The sequence below is a fragment of the Streptopelia decaocto genome, assembly GCF_964273445.1.
Source record: "Streptopelia decaocto genome assembly, chromosome: 1".
NCBI classification, from domain to species: domain Eukaryota; kingdom Metazoa; phylum Chordata; class Aves; order Columbiformes; family Columbidae; genus Streptopelia; species Streptopelia decaocto.
The window spans coordinates 57334851-57357154 of record NC_138663.1 but is presented as its reverse complement, the minus strand read 5'-3'; the positions used below and the strand labels follow the sequence as shown (position 1 = coordinate 57357154).

Genomic DNA, 22304 nt, shown 5'->3' with positions numbered 1-22304 from the left:
CTGTACAAGAGCATGAATCCTGTGGTCACACTTAAGCCGAAGCCCTTGGCTGACTGGAGGCAGCGCCTGCGCTGCATCAATGTTCTCTGGTCCCAGCCACTGCCAATCTCTGCAGAGAAGCCATTTCCACCCGGGGAAATAACCAGCACTGACGGTGCTGTCAGCCCATCGCTCTGGGGCTACATGGGTGCTGCCTCCACCTCCTCACCCTTCTGGAGCTCTGTGGTTTGTTTCAAACACCTCAAGCTACTGTCACCTTGGTCCAGACGCTCATCCCAGCTGGCTCCACCACCCAGGTCAGATGAGTGTTTATCTATCTCTGGACAAGCCGGGGACTGGAGATCCTACTGTATCAATTTCCTTTCTGCTAAAGAGTCTTTACAGCTCCTATATACAGCTTGAGCAAGTTCAGCTCGTTCATCTCTTAAGGATGCCATCTCGCTGTGCAATTAGAAACAAGAATTCAGTAAGGCTGCACACTTACATTGATCACGTACGTCCCAGGCAAAAGGAGAAGAAAGTACTCCCCATGCTCATTTGTTCTGTAGGGGCAGACGTGGGGCCTTCCTTTGGCTTCCACGATGGCATTGGGAATAGGATTCCCATTCCTGTCCATAACTTGACCCTTGACACCTATGAAAAAAGGAAAGGAAAGGAAAGAAAGATCACAACTGCCGACGGGTGAGCCTCCCTCTCTGAGAAAGTCAGACTTTGTTGCTGGATGCACTCAAAGGCTATTTCACTGATTTCGAGCACATCTAATAATATCTCTAGTCACTTCTGTCTTACTGAAGGGAATTAAAATAGAAAACCCGTTGCTGTTAGTAGTTTACCCTCATATAAAGTTAGAAAGCAGCATTGTAATCTCTGCTTGTAAATCTCATTCACTGCATCATATATACTTTTTGTATGTGTCTTACTGAAGTGCTTCAATTTTCATGACTGGTTTGGGGGATTTTTGCAAACCCCCACCCCCCCTTCTTTTTTTTTAAATTTAAAATAAGTCAGCCCTTTTTCTAGTACTTCCCAGTGGCAGAATACCAGCAATGCCTGCTTGTCAAGTAGTTTCCCTGAATTCTCACACACCACCTTCACGGCAGCACTGGCATTAAGCAGACAGAACAACAGTCAGACATTCTGGGCCACAGAATGCAAGATAAGCAACAGATTTATGCGAACCCTTCAACTCACTGTAAAGCGCTGATGCTACACTAAGCAGCAGCTCTCCCAGCTGTGAAGTCAAGATCACACCTAGAAACACCCTACAAAAATACAAAGTCCAAGCAGCAAAGACCTACAAAACATCGTGCATATGCACACACGCATTTAGAGACCTCTGAAATAAATGACTGCCCCAAGGCTGCTCGGGAAAGCGGGCTCCCTGAGGGGGTGTATGGTAAGGTGGCCCCCAAGGCCTGTCCCTTGCTCCTGCCCAGTGCATTTTAAGCCCCTTGCACCATGTAACAGTGTCCGTCACCCCACACCTGACACACCTGTAAGTTCTCCTCCCTGACCCAGCCCTGGCCTTGTCGCACTCGCTGTTCAGAAGTGATGGCTCCCAAGTTCACATCAGGGCTCCTCACCTGTGAGCCCTGACGCAGACCCAGGCTGCGGAAGTTTCCCGCTTTGCCCACCAGCCTGGCTTCAGTTTATACCTCCCTCCCCCGTTCGCATACCCACCTAGATGCACTTGTTTTATGTATTCGATCAGAGCAACTTTGTTGTCTCTCCAGAACTTTTCCAGCTGGTCTGCTGGAGGATATTTACAGCATGACAGCTCCAATGTAATTTCAAAACATTGTCCCCAGACATAGTTGTAATCTTGCATTCCACCTTAAAAGTGAAATAAAACAGTGTTTAGCTGCAAAGAAACACCAAGTTCAAAACAGATGAAAAATAGGGGAGTTAAAATGTTAGTATTTGCATCACACCTGTAAGAAAAGTAAATCAGGTAAATTATTCCTCAATGCCACACTTGTATTTGCTGCCTCCTGTGGAAACCCAACCTAATTACTCTAGTTACACATAGAGTGTTGTTCTTCTAAAGCATGGTGGCATTTTGGGAATGATGACTATTATGGCTGATGACGGGTGGGTCTTCGACTTAAATTCATTCAAGCACTTGCAACTAAATAGGGGCAGATAAATTTGTAGGTTGGCATAAAGTTTGCCACTGCCAAAGCCACCCTAAGAGCCTTTTCAAGGTTTTGAATTCAGACTGTGAAAGCAGCATGCGGTGCCAAAGTACACAGGACATATATCCTATTTGCCTACCCATAAAAAAAGAGATGATATATGGACAGAAGGTTGGTTTCCTTTCTGAAAGGACAAGACTTTGGTGACACACCAGCATGTGCGTGTGTGTATAATCTGTAGAGCAATGCAGCTTTAGGAAAGGGCATAGAAGCAGCCAGACAACAGAGGCTGCCTCATTCACTTGTGGAACTGCTGACTGGGAGAGCCTGCAGACACCCACGTCCTGCTCAGAAGATCCACGTGAATGCCTTGGCTTATTCCTTTCATCAACCCTCTGCCCTGGGCAAAAGCACGGCCCTTTCATCATCAAAGATGGCAGGGGAAAGTGAGAGCATCATATGAAGCAGCTGAAAAATACATCACTGACATTCTTACCTTCCAGCTGGTACCAGGAATACCCGTTGGTAATGCCTTCTGGAAAGCTTTGTCTGTTGTCACACCCAGTCCCTTTGTACATGCTGGCATGGTTGGAAGAATAGGTTTTTGCCAGATGAATAAAGACATCATCATCTGGAGACCTGCTGTAGCCTTTCGAAGAGATGGTAACTGCAGAATAAAGTAGCCATCGTGTAACTCTCATGACTGGTAAAGCATACAGTGCTGGCTTGCATACAGCAAAAACATCTCCCAAATAACTTTATCAGGCAGTGAACTTTGATGGGATTTATCAAAGTCTGCCCATCCCAGCTCAAAAGCTGGAAAAACCTTGCAGAAATCCTTACGAATTTTGCTTTGGTACAGCTAATGTTCCTAAACAAAATAAGCTATGGAGAAGAGAACTTACCTGAGTTCCCATTGTCAAAGGTGTAACTGGCAACCAGGGCACCCCCATGCAAGTTTGCTGAAAGAACAAATGTTTCATTTTTTATCCAGTTCATTACTGCTTGAGTTTCTGGCTGAATACTAGCGTTGTTCTTTTCAAAGGCATCAGGAAAATTTCTGTTCAGATCTTCTCCATTCTTATTGTACCTTGGAAAAAGAGAAGACATTCCCATTACTGTTTTGCTTATAGACGCTTGCACATCATCAGCTTCCCACTACTTAAGGTCCGCGGCGTGCTACTGTCTTCAGAAAACACGCAAGATGACCACTGCAAATTTTCTCAAGCATTAAGGAGACGGACTTTAATTTGCTTTCTGGCAGCACTGGATTTTCACAGGACACAATAAAACAATTCTATTATAGTTCAGGTAGAAACTGTGAATAATATTTAATATGCCTATAGCATGCACACACCTACAGAGGCATGAATGAGAAAAACCTAGGCCAGATAAGGAGGTTGTTGTCTTCTGGTGTGCATTCTTCACACTTGTAGAGAAGACCAAGGTAACCACTGGATGGCTGCGTCCCTTGTACTGCTGTCACTTGGGACACAGAGCAAAAGATTTGATTCAAACACAGGATGAATTCTCTTCCCCCTGTACCTGAAGGTCCAGCCTGTGGCAATGCCCTTTTCCTTTTTCACTCAGACAGGTCAGTACAGAAAGTAGAGAGGGTATTCAGCATCAGCTGTATTAATTTTTAAACTCTCTCTGTTTGACAGTGAGGGGATTGAATATCCCACCCTCCATTAACGTCTTATCTGTTTGCTAAGGAGTAGATTCCTTTCCTGATAAAAAGGAGGACCTACACCGGTCACCTAGAGAACTAAACTGCCTTTTCACTTGCTTCTGACATTGCCATGGCCAATGATTCAAGAGAACTTCTAGCTCATGAGTTTGCTTTTTCTGCACATTCCAACTTTGTCCCACTGGTATTTCTTCCCATTCACTCACCCTTTCCTCTTCTTCCCTCTTCTAGCTTGTTAACCTTTTCCTCCCTTTCTGGTCTCTGCAATAGTTACACTAAAGAATGCAAAAGTAGCGCAGGATACAATACTAGGTTACATTTTCTTCTGCATAAGTTTGTTGTTTGTTTGTTTGTTTGTTTTCCTCTTCTCTCCTAGCCCTACTAATAGCACAGCACCTACTATAGCTAGTAGCTCTGCTTGCATAACTCATCCCTCTTACTAGATCTATATTAAATATGATTTTTAAACACATTTCTAGAAGCCCATTCAACAAGCTTAGACACACCTTTTTCTCATTCAGAAGGGTTATTGTTCTCCAACTGAAATAGATCCCTGTGGGTGGCGTTTTCCTCCTCTTTTTCTAGCACCCTAAAGGTCTAAATAGGTTATTGTGCTTCTATTGGCAATCTGGGTCTCCTGCCTAAAAGGTGAGGTCATTACACCATTCTGACCAATTTTCTCTAGCTGCAACCCATATAAACATCAGTCTGACTCAGTCTTCCAAAAACTCCATGCCGCAACAGTGCATCTTTAGAACAGCACAGGCCAAAATTAGCCCTAACACTCCTCTACGCTATCCCTTCCATCAAATATGATTCAGTCTCTAGGCTCTGATTATTACTGCCCACCCACTTCCTTTACCTACTCCCACCCTCCTAAGCCACCCTTACCTTCCTCGTGTGTAATAACAATCCGGCACTTTTGTAGCTTCAAACCCATCAGGATTCATCGTTGGCATGATATGAATCCGGGTGTTATTGAGCAACCGGGTAATAACTGGGTCACGTCCATAGCTGGTCACCAAGAAGTCAATCAAATGGAGCAGGATTTCTCTCCCAACAGTCTGTATAAAGAAGCACAGATTTTATTTTAAGTTTGCTATGGAAGAAGAAGGGGGGCTGGAAAAAAAGGAGACTCACCACCTCACATCTACAGGTTTTTCTTTCTGGATTAAACAGACAAACAATAGCATTCTGGTCAACACACTTTTGTTCTATGCTCTCCCCTAAACATATTTAAAGGAATTTAATAGTTGAAAGGAGTCACTGGAGGATTTTCACAAGGGTTTTATACCGATCAACCAGAGCTTTTTCTGTAATGGGAAAGCGACGGTGTCAGCTGCACGCTTGAATCCTGCACGGATAAGGCACGGCCTTATCAAAAGCTGTAGCTGCATAGGCTGCCTGATAAAAGATCTCGTGGGCTTGGAAAGGCACCACCGCATGATCTCAGCTGCGCTGCAGAGTCAGCTCTGTGCCGGTGCCCGAGGGACCCTGGGCTCTGCATGTAAGTGTCAGTGCTGCGCATCACCGCTCGGCAGTGATGGTTCACAAGGAAGGAAGGACACCCCTTCCATGTTTCCCAGGGTGCTGCTACAGAGCAGGATTTATTTCTTGTTGATTTCCTTTTACGGGAAGTCAACTTTAACATGGGATCAAGAGAGGCACCACAGACACTTCTGTTATATTCTCTGTTGCATTGCTTTATTTTAATGCCATGAACACAGGTACTGGGGAAACCAAGCAGGTATATAGAAATCCTTACAAAAAAAAGAAATGGAAGGATATTTGGATGCAGACTTTGGATCAAGGAAAGGCACTGACAGAGAAGAAGCTAGACACCTATTTTTGTTAATTTTTGTATAGGTTGTGAAAGCTGTCAGGATGTCTCCCTCTAGTCTACACTATCAGATTTCAGGCAAAACACTGGCAAGTTCCAGCTCCTGTGGGTTAAGAACAACCTATTCTACCCCAGAAACCACTAGTACAGTGTTCACTGGACCACACTTTCCAGAAGCACTTTCTGGGGAGCTGTGACCCGTGCCTCAAGGGCGCTGTAGGGTTCCTAAGCCCTGGCTGGGATGGGAACAAATCAAGACTTGCAACTAGATGAGCTCTGGAGATAATTCTACTTTATCTCCAAGAACAAAGCCTGTTAAATCACTGCAGGCTCCAGCCTAGAGCTACAATACCTCAGTTTCTTTAGAATGAGTCTTGCATCACTAAAGTGCAAATACTGCAAAGATTTTTTTTTTTCTTTCCTCTAAAGTGAGGACCATGGAGTGACATTACTGGATGAACCTGGTGTCATAGATAAGCATCTTCTTGCTTGCAAACTGGTACAGGCTTAGGTAAAGGACAAGTGAAATCAGGCAGGGGAAAAGGAATATTTCTCCACAGCTATTTGCTGCACTAATGTCCAGTTACATTTTCACATTGGTGCATTTTAAGTGGCAAATCCTGCTGTAGGTGTTGAGGTAAACATGAACACAGACACGGTCCAGCAGGAGCTCTGTCTGCAGGAGCTAGGTTGGTACACGATGTGGATCACACCGTTTTAGGCATCATGCTTGAAGGCGGCCATGCTCTCTGAGTCGCTACTTGAGCAATTCTGCCATGCTGTTTGTACAGGGAAAAAGAAGGATCTCTTCCCACCCTGCCCCTCAGCAGATTTGTTCCCAAGTTTTCTAACCCTTGTCTGTAAGCTCTTGCAAGCCACCATCCAGTAATCTGCTAGGGAAAGCTGTGCTACACAAATGTATTTACTGTCCCAATAACTAAGTGGTTCTTTTTTTAGACCCGACAGCAAATGAGCTTTGACAAGAGGGGAAAAGGTACCTAATTTCCTCCATTACCAGTAGCTTTTAGATCAGCACCTGAGTACATGAAAGCAGACTGCTCTGCAGGTGTGATACCTTTACTCTGTGAAATTTAAGGGAGGTAACAGAACCTGTCTTGTACATGCAGCTCAGTTCCAGCTCTGGGTGATAGGCATCTTGGGACGCATATGGAACAGGGGGAAAGAAAGGAGGGGAAAGTAGTCAGCCAAATCATGGCCCTGGGCATGGAAGATAAAGCCAATAGACTCAGAAGCAGTGAGAACAGCCCTACCACAGAGATAGCTAAACTACAGACAAGACTGGACTGCTCTCTGGGGGAACTGGGAGAGTGCCTCCGCTCCTACAGCACTTGTCTTCAGTGCCTGACAAAAAGACATCCAGAAAAGAAAGGCTGGAAAAGCAGGAACAGGAAATTGGAAAAAAGGTAAAGAAAAGCAACCAGAGAAGGCAGTAGAAAAAGGACAATGTTTATAAAGAACAGAAGATTACTAGTTTTACAGAAATGGCATTCTTTGCACTTAAGAGTTAAAGCCATACTTACATATACAGTACTTTAAAAACTAACCCTATTTTATAGGATTCCTTGCGTAGTTATTGCTGTACCCGAATACTTGGTACATTAAGCAATTCAGCTAATCTCTATCACAGAGAGGTGGCACTTTGATCATTCACCAGTGGGGGAAGAATATGTATTTATTACCATTCTGTTTTGGTGGAGTGACAGAGGGGTGGTTTTATTTCAGTCCAGAGTACCTGGGCATTTCTAGAGGTGTTTGAAGGGAGCTTTGATTTCTGGGAAAGTATAGCTCAAGTTTTGATCAAGCCCTTGGAAGGCATCTCCTGCCCAGCCAAGCTTTACCCTGTTACTAGAGAGGCCAGCTGTACCTATGGAGAATAGTTATGAGACATTTATTTTTACTTTAGAGCTTCAAATAAAGGTTCTAGGAATGGTGGAGGTAAGTGGCTGACTGTAAAGCCAAGGACAGACAACTTAACTTGCCCCTAGTCTAACATGAAGATGTAGGGAGCAAGGGACAGCCTTTATGTGCTCCGAGGCTTTGAGAACACATGATGAATATTTGGTTTTAATTGCAGGATCCCAAGGGTGATGCCCAGGTGAGTTGTTTTGCTGTACCTCAAATGAGGCATGACACAAAAGCAAATGAAAGCCCTTTCTCCCACCTTTAGGGACACAGTTAGACATGAAGTTTCTCTGTGCGCTTTCAGCTGTCAGGTCTCCTTGCGTGCCCCAAAGGTAGAGAATCAGCAGGGGAGGCTTTCAGTGACCCTCAGGGGAAGTCCTGAATGAAGCAGCCAGCCTGTGTCAGGGCATGGAGCAGCTGTAGAAAAGGGTGTGACTGCCATTTCCATAGATATACCCTTTAAACTTGCTGACTGTCGCTTCTGGCACGGCTGGGTCAGCACCCCATGCAGCTACTGAAGGTCTGACTCAAGAAGCGCTACCAGCAGCCAGTTAAAAGATTAAGGTTAGCTCCAATTGCACCTGCACTGTTGCGCTTCGCTGCAGTACCCCTGTTTTTAAAACATTTTTGTTACCACATGACAGAGACCTAATACCAGGGGACTATGGGTGTACAGACTCTGCCCATTTTTATGATTAAAATCCTTTCCTTAAACATGGCCTTATTTGTAAGTTGCACTATGTTGAAAGAAATATCCAAACCATCAGGTAGGACCTGTTTCAGCGCAACACGGTCTTGCCGGTCTCCTTGCTCCAGCCCTGACTGTTCTGCAGACCTAGCGCAGCATACTGAGCACAACCCCGCCTCAGGAAGCAGAGTTACAGCAGAGAAACCAATTGTCCATCCTGATTTGTCACTTAAATGCCACGCTTAACAAGATGTTATTTTTTTAACACTTGTAAGGCACTAATTATTATATCCAGTCTAATTATTATGCGACACACCCACTGTGTTTGTCCTTCTTTACTACTATAAAATTCACGAGTGCAAAAGCAACTGTGCGAATACAATTTGGCACATATCCATTTCTTTCTGAAGCAGTAATCACTCCAGACATATAAGAACTACCACATGTATGACAGGGAATTGCGGTTCCTTGATTTATCCCTGAAGGAAATGGCAACACAAAGTCTCCTTTTGAACTCTTAACTGCCACAAGATGTTACCACCTGGACAAATTCCACAGGCTTCTCAGTATAGGCTTCACCTGGCTGAGAAGTGGAGCACTGTTTCTTTTCCCCCTCAGAAGAGTGGGAGTAAAGATGAAGAAAAGGGTAACTGGGGTGAGGCAGGAGCCCTACTTGTGTTGAAAGAGGTCTAAGTAGCATCCAGCTTTTTTTACGCTCTGAGGTTAGCAAATAGATGTGGTTGTTTTGAATTTTGAAATCTCTGGTGCTTCTGACCTTTACATCACATCAGCTGATAGTGAAGCCAGGTGTAAAAAAGTTTGCTAAACAAGAAATATTTATTTTTTTAATTTCTCTTTTCTGGAGCATGTATTTGTTTCCCTGCCACGTCACTTCCATACTATATTGCACGGTATGAAGGACGTAGGAATATGTGCTGAAAATTCCTTATAGCAGGTTGTACAGTATGTGGACACAATTATTTTTGCCCGACTTGGTGATTTTTTTTAAAAAAAGCCTTTTTTTATACTGGCATTTTGATAGTGTATGTGCAACTTCCATTCATTTTTTGGAAATAAGAGTGAGAAAATCTACAGAAGACTCATAAGTCTGTTGTTTGTTTTTAAGCCCCAATGATACCAATCAGAAATAAACCTACCCCGGTCCTCAGTCACTGAATGCCTAATAGGTCACCATACCTTAGGAAATCCTTCTGTGGATATGACTGTGTATATGATGACATGGAAAATAAGGTCTAGTTGCTTTAACTTAAATCACAAGACAAGCCAGCAAGATAAACACATGCTTTCACGTAAGCTAGCTCAGCCATATCAGTACAGCCTCAGCTTCACGTAACAAAAGAGGTAAAACACTGCTACACTATACTTAATACATTAAGGGGAACAAGCAGAAATGTACAGGTTGTTTACACTTTGTTCAGACATGCTTTTCCTTAAAGAGTTTTCCAGCTGTGATATATGTGGTTTAAGAACAGCCTTTTAATTAGATCCTGTGGTTCCATTGTGCAGATTGGACTCCAGTCACTGGTACAGATGGTCAAAAGGTGATAGTTCTGCTCCATTTATGACTTAGGAGTGTTTGAGGGTTTGGTTGTGGTCAGTGTTAACTGGAATGAGTTTTTCCCCAGGGAGGAACATGCAAGTGTACACATTGAGGAGAAAGAGGCCTTTCAAGTAAGAGTACAAGCCTGAGACAGGAGAGGCTGCTTTTTAATTGAGAAGGAGAGCTACCCTAGAACAGCAGGAAACTTCTCCCTCATCTTCCTCAGCACAGACTCTAACATTTTACAGATTTGTGCATTTTGTGCAGTGATTTAGTGCCATTTTGACTAAAGTCTCATATAGCTGCAAATGACTGAATTACCTCTAATGATCAGTCTTAATCTGGTTTGGGTTAAACAAAAAGTAATGCTAAAAAATGGTGTCCAACTTTGTACAGGAACAGAAAGAATGGGGGAAGTCTTTTGTTGCATCTCTGGGGATCTGGGGCAAAAGTTCACTCTATTTGGCAACAGTGATCATAAAATAAAGTCATTTAAACCTTGTCTGGTCATGTCTTAAAGTATTAAGAAAAGTTAACCTACTTTAAAAAATTAATCTTTCCAGTTCTGAAAAAAAATACTCTCCTCCTAGTATTGTGTACTGGTATGATTTTATTAGAACTTTCCTGTTGGGCAGCTCTCCAAATAACCTAGGTTTTCTTCCAGCAGCGCGTGTGAACACCTGCACACATACAATTTGGGCTCCTTACCCAACTTTTAGGTTTTAAGAGCAACCAGCCAGCTGAGTTAAAAAAAGAAAAATGTCATCTGTGTGATCATGACGCATTAGAAGGGCAGGATCCCCAAACAACACCTGAGAACAGAACTTTTCTCACTTTGTACTATTTGTGGAAAGCATCACTGAAGCACAAAAGACCTAACTAGATCAATGAAGCCATAATCCTTCAATCTTCAGTTGTGAAAGACTGTAGAACACAAGTTGAAGCTTGTCATAGTTAGTGCAAAACCTAATCTGCTTAATATATTATAGGGGTAGTTGAATCCTTCCCCAGTGACTAGTTCAGGAGACTCTTAGATTATGGGAAAAAATATTCAAGTTCTCCAATGTTTCTCTATATGAGGAATTCATTTCCTGCCATCTGAAATACATTTAAGGTCTGATAGGAAAAGCAAACACCAACTGTGCATTATATCAATATACACAAAATAGCATAAGGCAAAGATCATCATTAAGGCCTGAAGAGGAGGAATAGCTCTCTTTCCAGAATCTTCTCTAGGTGTGTGCTTGGTCTAATGAACAAAATAGAGTGTAGCATGATGCTGAGTGCTATATGGTACCTCAGCAGCTCAAGGATCAATGCTGTTCAGACAAACTCAGACATAGTGCCTTAACAAAAACAAACAAAAAACAAACTAAACAAACAAACAAAAACCCCACAAAACAGTCTTGCCTCATTTCCTCACAAAGCCAATATAAAAATTTAGATCCTAGACAGTGATCTAGGTTGCCTGCTCTCCAGCACTTGCTGACCTTGTGCATACACAAACAGTGAGCCCCTCCGTGGTCCAAGTTCCTTATGCACATCCAGGTGGGCAATGATAATGGCAGGAGTGCTTCGTTGTGGAGATTTCAATAGGAGGCAAGGCCTTCCCGAGTCCAGCAGTTTTGGATTTGAGAGCCAGGCCATTCTGGATAAGATCATATCTTGCCCTCCACCTCTCTCCCACCAAAGCTGGGACATCAGTAGCCATTGGTTTCCAATTCTCTTTGGCAGTCCACGGGGAGTGTCATAAGGAGCCTCAGTTCCTGGGCACCCTGGACCACCCTGCTGATGCACGCCAGGGTTTAGAATCATAGAATGTCTTGATTTAGAAGGCAGCCACAAGGATCATCAAGTCCAACTCCTGTCCCTGCGTATGACAACCCCACAGTTCACACCATGTGTCTGAGGGCTTGTCCAGTCTCTTCTTGAACACTGTCAGGCTTGGGGCTGTGACACCTCCCTGGGGAGCCTGTTCCAGTGCTCCACCACCCTCTGGGTGAAGAACCTTTTCCTAATGTTGAACCTAAACCTCTCCTGGCACATCTTCCTGCCATTCCCTCGGGTTCGGTTGTTGGTCACTAAAGAGAAGAGTTTGACACCTGCCCCTCCTCCTCCCCTTGTGTGGAAGCTGTAGCTGCCATGAGGTCTCCCCTCAGTCTCCTCCAGGCTGAACAAACCCAGTGACTTTAGCCACTCCTCATATGGTTTTCTCTCCAAATCCTTCACCAACTTTGCAGCCCTCTTCTGGACACTCTCCAGTAGCTTTATATCCTTTTTATCCTGTGGTGCCCAGAACTGCACCCAGTGCTCCAGGTGAGGCCGCACCAGTGCAGAGCAGAGCGGGACAATCACCTCCCTCGCCTGGCTGGCAATGCTGTGCTGGATGCACCCAGGACACAGTTGACCCTCTTGGCTGCCAGGGCACTGTTGGCTCATGTTCAACTTACTGTTGACCAAAACCCACAGATCCCTCTCCACAGAGCTGCTCTCCAGCATCACATCCCCTAGTCTGTATGTAGAGCCAGGGTTGCCATGGCCCAGACGCAAAATCCAGCACTTGCCCTTGCTGAACTGCATGTGGCTGGTGATTGCCCAGTTCTCCAATTTGTCCAGGTCCCTCTGCAGGGCCTCTCTGCTCTCGAGAGTGTCGACAGCTCCTCCCGATTTTGTGTCATCAGCAAACTTGCTGAGCAATCCCTCAAGTCCTGAGTCTAAGTCATTTATGAAGACACTGAAGAGCACTGGCCCTAAGATGGATCCCTGTAGAACTCTGCTAGTGACTGGTCGCCAGCCCAACATAACCCCATTTAGGAGTTGCAAACCCTACCTTGGGCATCCAGTAACACGTGTATCCCTTTGAAACGGTGCATAAGCTTCCTCCCACACAGAGTTAAATTCCAAAGCAGACTCCTAGCAGCACTTTGAGTACAGCCACTGTCAAACAAGGTGAAACTAGTCTAACTTGGGGAAAATTCTTGGCACATAATGTCACAAGTGCCTGTAGGCATGAAAGTGCTCACACACAGTACTAGTAATAGTAATATCTTGTGATATGCTATGCTATACACACAATACACTTCCTACTACACGTATTTTTCTTGGATTTGGGAATTCATAGTTTTGATTTTTTTCCTTTTTTTTTTTGCCATTTCTGTTGAAATATTAACTCTTCTTATTAAAGACCACATAGAAGTATATTATGTCATTTAAACTTATCCTGAACATGACTAATATAAGCAGGTAAAGATAGAGAACAAGGGAAACAGAAAGCAAGAAAATATTATAAAGAAGACCAAAGCTTTGAGTCTTTCTGTTCCAGATTCATGTACTATATCAGGAAAGCTGATAGTCACCATTTTCTCCTTTATCGTTAATAAGTGTGCATTGTTTCCAGGGCAAGTTAATCCTGAAATTGCTTTTTGTTTTGTACTCGTGTTATCTCAGGTGAAATTAGGCATTCCTAGCTTAAGGTTGCCAAGAGAAATTTTCTTCCTTAAATAAATCATTTGGTGCTTCACAGCAGTTATTATTCAATCAGAATATATTTTAAGAGTTCAATCAGTCATACTTCATGCCTAGGCAGTAATAATACCCAAGCAAACTATTGCATCTGACTCATTACCAGGAAAGTTAAAGCCTCTGGGTTTACTCACACAGATAAGACAAGCTCCCTACTTAAGAGAGGTCTTAGGTGTAGGATTCATTACCATCATCTAAGGTCTTATAACGCCCTTCCATCAAAACGAAGGAACTTGATTCTTGCAATTCTTTAAGAAATACATACATAGTAGGTCCTCTTTGAGGTATAGTATACCTCAAAATAAGTAACACGCGCCTGAGAGAAGTTCACTCTAAACCTCTGGTAAGCATATTTGGTATAAACGACATTGCAAAAGTTGAAACGTACCTCATCCCCATGCATATTAGCAACATACTTGAACTCTGGAATGCCAATCTTATGATGGGTTGGAAACCTTCCCAGAACAAGAACCCACAGGTCTCTACCTTTAAGAGGGGAAGGGGAAAAGACATTTTTTTAAACAAGTGTAAAATCACATAAAACTTGGAGAAAAAAACCAAAAAACTTGGTCATTAAGACCACTGTACAAATTCTTTTATTTCATTGTTGCCCAGTCAGTACTATATATAGCATATCAAAGTAGACTGTGAGGTTTTGTTTATTCTATGAGTACTTGATAAGTTAGTTATAGGAATAAATATGTTTTGCTTTCTGACCAAAAGTTTGTAACGAACACTACAATTTCAAAAGCATTTAACCAGTGCTAGAAAGTAGTTGAGTTGTTTTGGTTTTTGTAATAAATATTTTTGAAATCAAGTTTAGCAAGCAAGATCTTGTCAAGCAAAGTCACCAAGCAACTAAAGAGCATTTAAAACACACTCTTCCCCCCCAAAAATATGAAATTACAAGGGGTTTCTGAAGCACTTACAGAAGTTTTCATCATCACAAGGAAATAACTTTTTTTTTTTTTGTATTAATGATAATGCAGAAAAGCAAAACACATTCATGAGTTACTGCTCAGAAAACAGGAGATACTGGGCAAAGCTGCATCAGAGATATGTTAAAAAAATCAGCAGGGAAAGAATTAATAGCTACAGAAAGAGCATTAGTTTGGATTGCTGAAGCTGCACAGGAAGCTGAACTAAGTAATGAAATAAATGAAACAAACATACATTTTGTAAGTTCTCTAGGTGGAAAGGGGAGGCATTTTTATTATTATTATTTTTAGTGATATTGTGGCATTTCAGATCTCATTTGTGAAACTATGCTTCCCACTAGTCTGCTCAATGAGGTGGAAAGCTCTAGTTTCAGTAGATGGCAGCAATGAAGCCGGACCAGTTCCTTGATAATAGCAGTCATAGCCCATAGATTTCCAATACCCAAACCTTGCACACATGCTGCCGGTCCCCAGGTCTCACAACACAGGGCTTGCTGGGACCTGTGAGCTGTCTCGGAGGACTCCAACTGTCATTGTGACTTACAGGAAAGAAAAATCTAGGTGTTTCCATATGCAGTACTATAAACATTATTTCCTTCATCTTTGTGAGTTGCCAAATCTGCAGTAAATAAACTCCAGAGCATAACAATTTGCCATGACCCTCATGGTATAGCTGCAGTGAGCCAGTGGCTTAGCTGTTACAGAAACGAAAACAAAAATGCTGTGGCAACTGCAGTACCTTCAGGAAGGGGAGAAAGAAGTTGAAGAAGACAGAAGGAATGCTACAAGATGCACTGGAACAACTGTGAGGTGGGTAAAACCAAAGTCAGTTTTTGCCAAATAAATTATCATTTAACAGGTTTAAATCCTCTCAGGCTTAGGATCAAGAAGCAACAAGACAGCATTAAGAGCAGACATCCAACAAGGAGTGGTCTTGGGATCCCCTAGTTTTACACAGCCACTCTAGAAAACATTGGTGTTCAACCCTCACATCCATATGTTACGTACAAAGCTGTGGGATGCTGCTACTGACTCATTAAAGGACAATGTGAGCAAGCAATCCACGCTTTTAAAAGTAAGTTCACAGTAAGTGCTTTGGTGAGGAAGCTGTTTATTTGGCTTTGTTCTATGCAGAGCAAGTTTCATTAAAAACAAACCAAAAAAAATAATAGTTTGACTTCTGTAGGTCTAGACAAGTTAGAGTGGAGAAACCAGAGACGCCAGTTTTTAAGCACCTCCTTCTTCAAAAAGGAAAGGAAAAAGAACCACCAGTCCCCACCACCACCACCCCAGATCATCTCCCATCCAAAACCTCCAGAGGTCACTTCCAACCTCAACCATCCTGCAATTCTGTGATAATAGAGGACAAATCTGGCTGCAGTAGTATATGTATGGAACTGAAAAAAAATCCTACTAATGAAAAAACATGCTATTTTTACTCAAAATCAAGCTGGGACAACAACCTCCATTTCTACCTCTGCATCCTCTCCATGATTGTATCCAGGGGCAACCTACATAGTACCAAGGAAGTCCTGCCAGAGTGCTCCTACGATTCTTTGTCCTTATGCCCTCTGAGCCATTCTGCCCAGCTCTTCTTCCTTTTACTGGAAGGAAATTTCAGACATCCCTCCTTGGTGCCCAACTTGTCAGTTGCCATATGGATTGCTGCACTGAGGGGAACATACGTGCTTACCATTGTGATCACAGCCTTTCCACAACAGCGCAAACATAAGATGACTACTCTGAACCTACAACGTGCAGCTTCCCTAGCTAGGGATTCATCAGACCAAACTCTGTTGCAAAAGAGCACAGCCGACATCTAAAAGACAGAGGTGAAATTATAAGATTATGGTAGCAAAGGACTTATACTGGGGATCTGATGGTGTCCCAGCACTCTCTTAGATGAGGTGGATACAGCTAAACTGTATAATACATGGTTTCCTACAGAGGAGACATATACTTTCTATGAGGCTATAAATTCATTCAGCTCTGGGACTGCCCATTGTCTGTGTGAGTACCAAAGATGCAGACAGGGCTTCAAAATATCTCAGAGACAATGGGTTCAATGAATTACATGTAAAAAGCCCTTCCAGAGCAAGTGAAATAAGTGCTAATTAAAAGCATTAATTTCCTCACATCCCTGATGATTTCCTATACAAGTACAAAGCAGTGACCTAGAAGGTGAGATACCCTGTTTCCCTGAAAATAAGACAGGGTCTTATATTAATTTTTTGCTCCAAAAGATGCATTAGGGCTTATTTTCAGGGAATGTCTTATTTTTCCATGAACGACAATCTATGTTTATTCTTGAAGAAAAAAAATTCAACATTTATTCAAACATAGTCACGTCATCACATTCTGTCACATCTGTCCTGCTGCATTCTATTGCCAATTAATTTTGCTTTTTTACATGTGTAGCTGCCTCGATACTATCTAAATTGACTTTTTAAATGAACTGTAACTAGGGTTTATTTTTGGAGTAGGGCTTATACTTCAAGCCTCCTCAAAAATCCTGAAAAGTCATGCTAGGACTTATTTTCGGGGTAGGTCTTATTTTTGGGAAAACAGGGTAGCTTAGAGCAGGATGAGGACATTAAACCAACAAATCTATTTGTCACATTTATATTACCTTTCTGTACTTAACTATTATCTAATACATAAGATACCCAACCAATCACAACAGCCAAACAATATTGTAGTCCCTAGAACATGAAGCATCTTATCTCACAAATAACCAGAGAGCCCCTGGAAAGGGAACAGATCACAAGAGCGATTTTAAATCCAGCTACTAGCAATGACAACATCCACATCCATACACACAGGTTTCTTGGAGCACCTCCTGAGCCAATGTAGAACAGTGCCATATTCTTTATCCGCTTTCCCATAGCAGCACTAGCACTGATTCAATACCATATATACTAAATCAACAAGAGTCAAAGTACAGCTAAAATGCTATAGTTATATCTGTCATTTAAGACTTTCTACAAATAATAGTGTATTCTGATATCAATTTAAATATATATATATATTTCCAGTGCTTTGCCATCAGCAGTGTTCATTCCTTCTGCTATCACTGTGAAATTGCACTCATGGGAAACACAAGAAAGAACTAAGTATAGACTACTATTAAGTACTGATTTAAATTGGCCTTTCCAGCATTACTGTTTAGACTGTTTATAGTTTGTGTGAGGGCCATCTAAATGATAAACACTCCCATGAACTGAGACACCAATTATTTCCTGGCATTCCAGCTTGTGAGAAGTATTAAACCTACCATTAACAATTAAAATAAATTCCTGTGTCTGCTCAGCCTGCAGTACTGGATATTGTACCTATGAGGGATGATGTAAGATTTCTTCCCATACAGCAGTAATTTACTGCATATAAAATGATTCAGCATACAGATAAAGTTTCCTTTAATCAGTAAAGCCTAGATAACTCTGTTTTTGTACATGAAGTGAACAGCTAAGCTACCTCCCATGCTTTGAATCAACTGAATGTATACCAAAAAGCCATTTCTCACAGCCAAACCAGAACTGATTTTAACTAATTAGTGAATTATATTTCAAGTACACAAGACAAACATGTGTCTCTGTATCTCACAACAAGCAACAAGACTTGCATTGCACCAGAGCTAGATCCAGACCCCACAGGTTCTAGCAGAATGAGCAGTCTTTTTCAGTTTTGTAGGATTGCCACAGGTCATGGCATAGTATCAGTATTCTAAATACATCTACAACACCTGGGAATTAGGATGGATAAGTGAATCTTATCTCCAGATCTAGCGGGAAATAAACCAAATCAATTTGTAGATGTTACAGTCTGGATTGCACTCCCTGGTTTATTTTGTTCTGAAATTTATTTCTACTTTTCTTCACTTTACAGATTCATTTATATAAAATGGAACTGCTGTCATTCCAAATGAAGTTATGGCTAGGAAATGAAGTGAAATGACTGGGCAATGCACCAGACCCACTCTCAGTACCACTCAGGCTAGGCTACTGATTCAAAAGTTTGCATGGAGGTCCACTTCGACCCAGAAGCTTACTACAGTCCTCCTGGGCTGGCCATGTGTTGCACACTGACTTCGTGGGTAGGAACTGCAGTAATGCTGATCCATGTTGAGGCAGTCACTACCTAGAAAGGCACAAGACAGACTGACCCTCATTAGAATACAAGGTCCTAGTACAATTTAAACATAGAAACAGTCACAGAATCATAGAACAGCCTGGGCTGGAACAGACCTTCAGAAGATCATCTGGTCCAACCTTCCATGGAAAAGTGAGCCTACATGAGATTATTGAGCACTCTTTCCAACTACATCTTCGAAACTTCCAGTGCTGGGGACTCCATGACATCCTAGGGAAGTCGTTTCAGTGAGTGATTGTTCTCACTACAAAAATGTCTTATATTGAGATGAAACCTCTCCCAGTGCAACTTTCATCCATTGTCCCCTGTCTTTTTCCACCTGGCTCCTTGTGAAGAGTGAGCATCTGTCCTCTCTGTAGTCACTCTTTAAGTACCCCAAGCATTCTCTTCTCCAGGAAGAAGAGCCTGAACTCCTTCACTCTTTTCTCAGAGGGCAGGTTCTCCAGCCCTTTGATCATCTTCATGGCCTCCCTTTGGACCCTCTCCAGTCTGTCCACATCTTTCTTGATTTGTGGGGACCAGAACTGGACACAACACTCCAGGTACAGTCTGACAAACACTGAGTAGAGCAGGATGATCATGTCTTTATCTCCACTAGTGACGCCCCTGTGGATGCAGCCAGGGTCCAATTTGCCTTCATTGCTGTAGCAGTGCACTACTGACTCATTTTCAACTCATTGTCCACCAGGACTTCCTTGGTTCCTTTCAGCAAGGCTACCACCCAACCACACAGACCCTAGCCTGTACTGGGCTCTTGAGCTATTCCATCCCAGGTGCAGGACTTTGCATGTCTTTGTTAAACTTCATACTGTTCTTGCTATCCACCTCTTCCAGCCTGCCCAGGTCTATCTCTGTCCATCTTAATGGCTCACCCATCTGACTTGTCTACCTCACCACCATTTGGTGTCACCAGCAAACAGGGTGACAGTGCTTTCAATCCCATTGTCCAGATCATTTATGAAGATGGTGAACACTGTAGGGTCCAGTATAGATCCCTGGCGATCCAGCTTGTGACAGGCTGCCAGCCTGAGTAAAAACCACTGATCACCATAACCTCCAAATATGGCCTGTTAGCCAGTTTCCTACCTATCTCATAGGCCACCTATCCAAACTCCTTCTTGCCAGTTTGTCCAGGAGAGGGCTGTGGGAAAACAGTGTCAAAAAACATTTACTCCGGCTCTAGATCTGACCAAATACCTATTTGAACAGTACAGCACTGAACATACTTCATACAAAACTTGCTCTGGCACTGGCTACAAAATTGAGTTTTTAGATGTCTAGATCCAAGCCTCAGATATGAATCTACTTGTATCCATCTATGCTACCTATAAAACTAGATTATCAAAGAAGACAACATGACATTATACCAGATAAAAGTAATGACCTCAAAAATATACCTTTGAGATTTGATACCAAGGGAAGCAAATTGTTGTGGCTTGTATTTCATATCCTCTTCCATAAAATGTACTAATTTTTACTCTTACTTATCCCATGTTTGGCAACAAACTCTAGATGCCAAGTAGCATTTATCAGGGTGGTTTGCATATTACCTGGAAATTTGTGGCCCTGAGCTGTAGGGAAGGCCACCTTAGTAGTAAGAAAAGAAGACAGACAGATAAGTTAAATAGAAATGGCAAACAACTTTAAAGCTTTATTATTTTTCTTCAGATTATTGACTACTGTTACTTCAGCAGTCCTTAGAACTTGTCCTATCAGGGCTTCATTCTGTCACACTCCACACAAACTTTTAAAATATATGTTTCTGACCCCCAAAGCATGCAATCAAAGCACTGCAAAATAAGAAGGGGGACCAGACAGACAAGGTTTTATTCAATGAGAACATAAGAGGGTGGTGACTGTGCCTTCAGCATAGCCTGTATCAATCCTGCTCAGTTCCAGTGTAAGCAAAAGAGCTAGATGCTATGATGAGAACAACAAGTAACAGTAGTGAAATAAACATACAAGCTGATTTTTGTAACAGATTCTACTGCAAGAGCAACCACTACATAATCATGGTTTGACAGAAGAAAGAGAAATTATGCAAATAACTAGCATCTGCATTACTTACACAAAATATTGTGGGGAGAGAGGATGGCATAAGAGTCACTCCTTGATAATTCTTCTGTAGATATACCATAAACCCCATATAATCTCCCATATGCTCTTTAATCCACTTTAACTGTGCATACTAATACTGGAAACATTTCCCTAACTGCATTTGGCAACATACTCTGTTATGTCTTGGGATAATCCATCCTTACTGGCTACCTGTAATACTAGTGTAAATCTAGGTTAATTGTTACCATACAAGATACTGAGACATCTTTATAGTTTTCTTTTTATTTCAGAACTATGTCAGGGTATTTTCCCAGATGCATCTGACACCTGTTTTCTGAGACTAAGTCAAACTATGCTTATTACCACATAAAGTTTCTAATCTTCCAGGAAGAGAGAGATCAAGAACTCGATCCTGACTTTATCCCTTCTAACTTTTAAATCACATTCACAGTTAATCAGTTTCTGTGCTAACACAAACCATTCTTCAGCTTTTAATTTTTCTGATCTGTACTTGCGTTCCCTGCAAAGCTCAGTAGTATCAGTGTGTAACACAAGAGTACAATTCACAGCTATGTGCGCACACATAGGCAAGAAGATGGAAATATAAGAACATTAAATGCTTATCTAACTTAGTATTGTACTTCCAAGCTTCAGTATAAAGACAAAGTGTTAGTTTCTCCATGATAACAGTGGGGCAACACTCTCTTCCAGCAAAACACTACCACAGCTAATTAAGAACTTCAGGAGCAATTCCCTCTTTCTAAGCAAGCACCAGCAGCATCCTTGCCCTACAGTACTCTGATCTGCCATCACCAGTTCAAGATGGAAAACCTAAAGCTATTTTGGAACTTGTCTTCCACAAGAGGACTGCTCAAAGGTACGCACAGCTTGATTCAAATTCTAACAGAATTTGAGTTACCAACATGTTACCTGTATAACCAGAAACATTTAATCAGAATGACTGTTGTAGTAGCGTTGCAGAAGTAGCCTTACAAACATGAATAAATATGTGAATTTAATCTAGCCAGACTGTTGAATAAAGCACCCTCCAGATTACAGTAAGTAATACAAATACAAATATATCCTTTGGGGATATAAATTTTGTAAATTACCGGCCAAAAAAGGCAGCTGTCTCGGCTCAATAAACAGATACTCTGTCTAGTTTATACTCAGAATAACCTACATACCTGAGGCTGGGATCACATAGACATCTGTATGAAAAACTGTAGTACATCAGACTCTCTTGTGAGAGCTTATCCTCACTTTCAGTATGCTATGTTCTCATGGTCCACTGAGACAGAAAGAATTATCTGAAGACTTGGCATGTATTAGCAGTAGTAATGAACAAAGTTCATATCCCAACAAGAGCTAAGGCACTTTGAATATAAGAAATTCTTCATGGTATTTTGAAGGATTAAAAAGATCCAGATCAATCACATATGTTAACTAGGCATATCTGGCAAAATTCGGCATGGTGCATAGGTAAGCAGAACACATCAAAAGAACCCAAGGTAACATTAGACTGCAGGTCTTACCATTGCCACCCCCACTCCACAGTGATAGCGCTTCTTATTTAGGGAGGGAAGCAAAGGTTTTACCACTTGATTTTTACTACTTATTTTGTTTTATCAAGTTGTTTTTTTTTGGTTTTTTTTTACTGCTTGTTTTGTTTCCCCAAGTATCCTGCTTAATGGAGAGACCGTAAAAGAGGTCATACTTAACAAGAACTAACCTAACCACACTGTTCTTAATAAGCTGTCGGAAGGAGTAAAAACCATTGATAAGGAAGCCAATGCTGGC

General features: G+C 42.0%; 1 protein-coding gene across 1 annotated transcript in view; it reads right to left on the bottom strand.

The window, feature by feature from the left end:
* The window catches only part of CPM (carboxypeptidase M), a 40440-nt gene that overhangs the window by 4947 nt on the left and 13189 nt on the right, over positions 1-22304 (bottom strand). The window contains exons 3-8 of the mRNA XM_082075929.1: positions 13748-13845; positions 4717-4889; positions 3041-3225; positions 2632-2802; positions 1681-1833; positions 485-633 (exon numbers count right to left, since the gene is read on the bottom strand). Coding sequence (XP_081932055.1) covers positions 485-633; positions 1681-1833; positions 2632-2802; positions 3041-3225; positions 4717-4889; positions 13748-13845 — 929 coding nt within the window. The remainder of the gene's footprint in view (positions 1-484; positions 634-1680; positions 1834-2631; positions 2803-3040; positions 3226-4716; positions 4890-13747; positions 13846-22304) is intronic.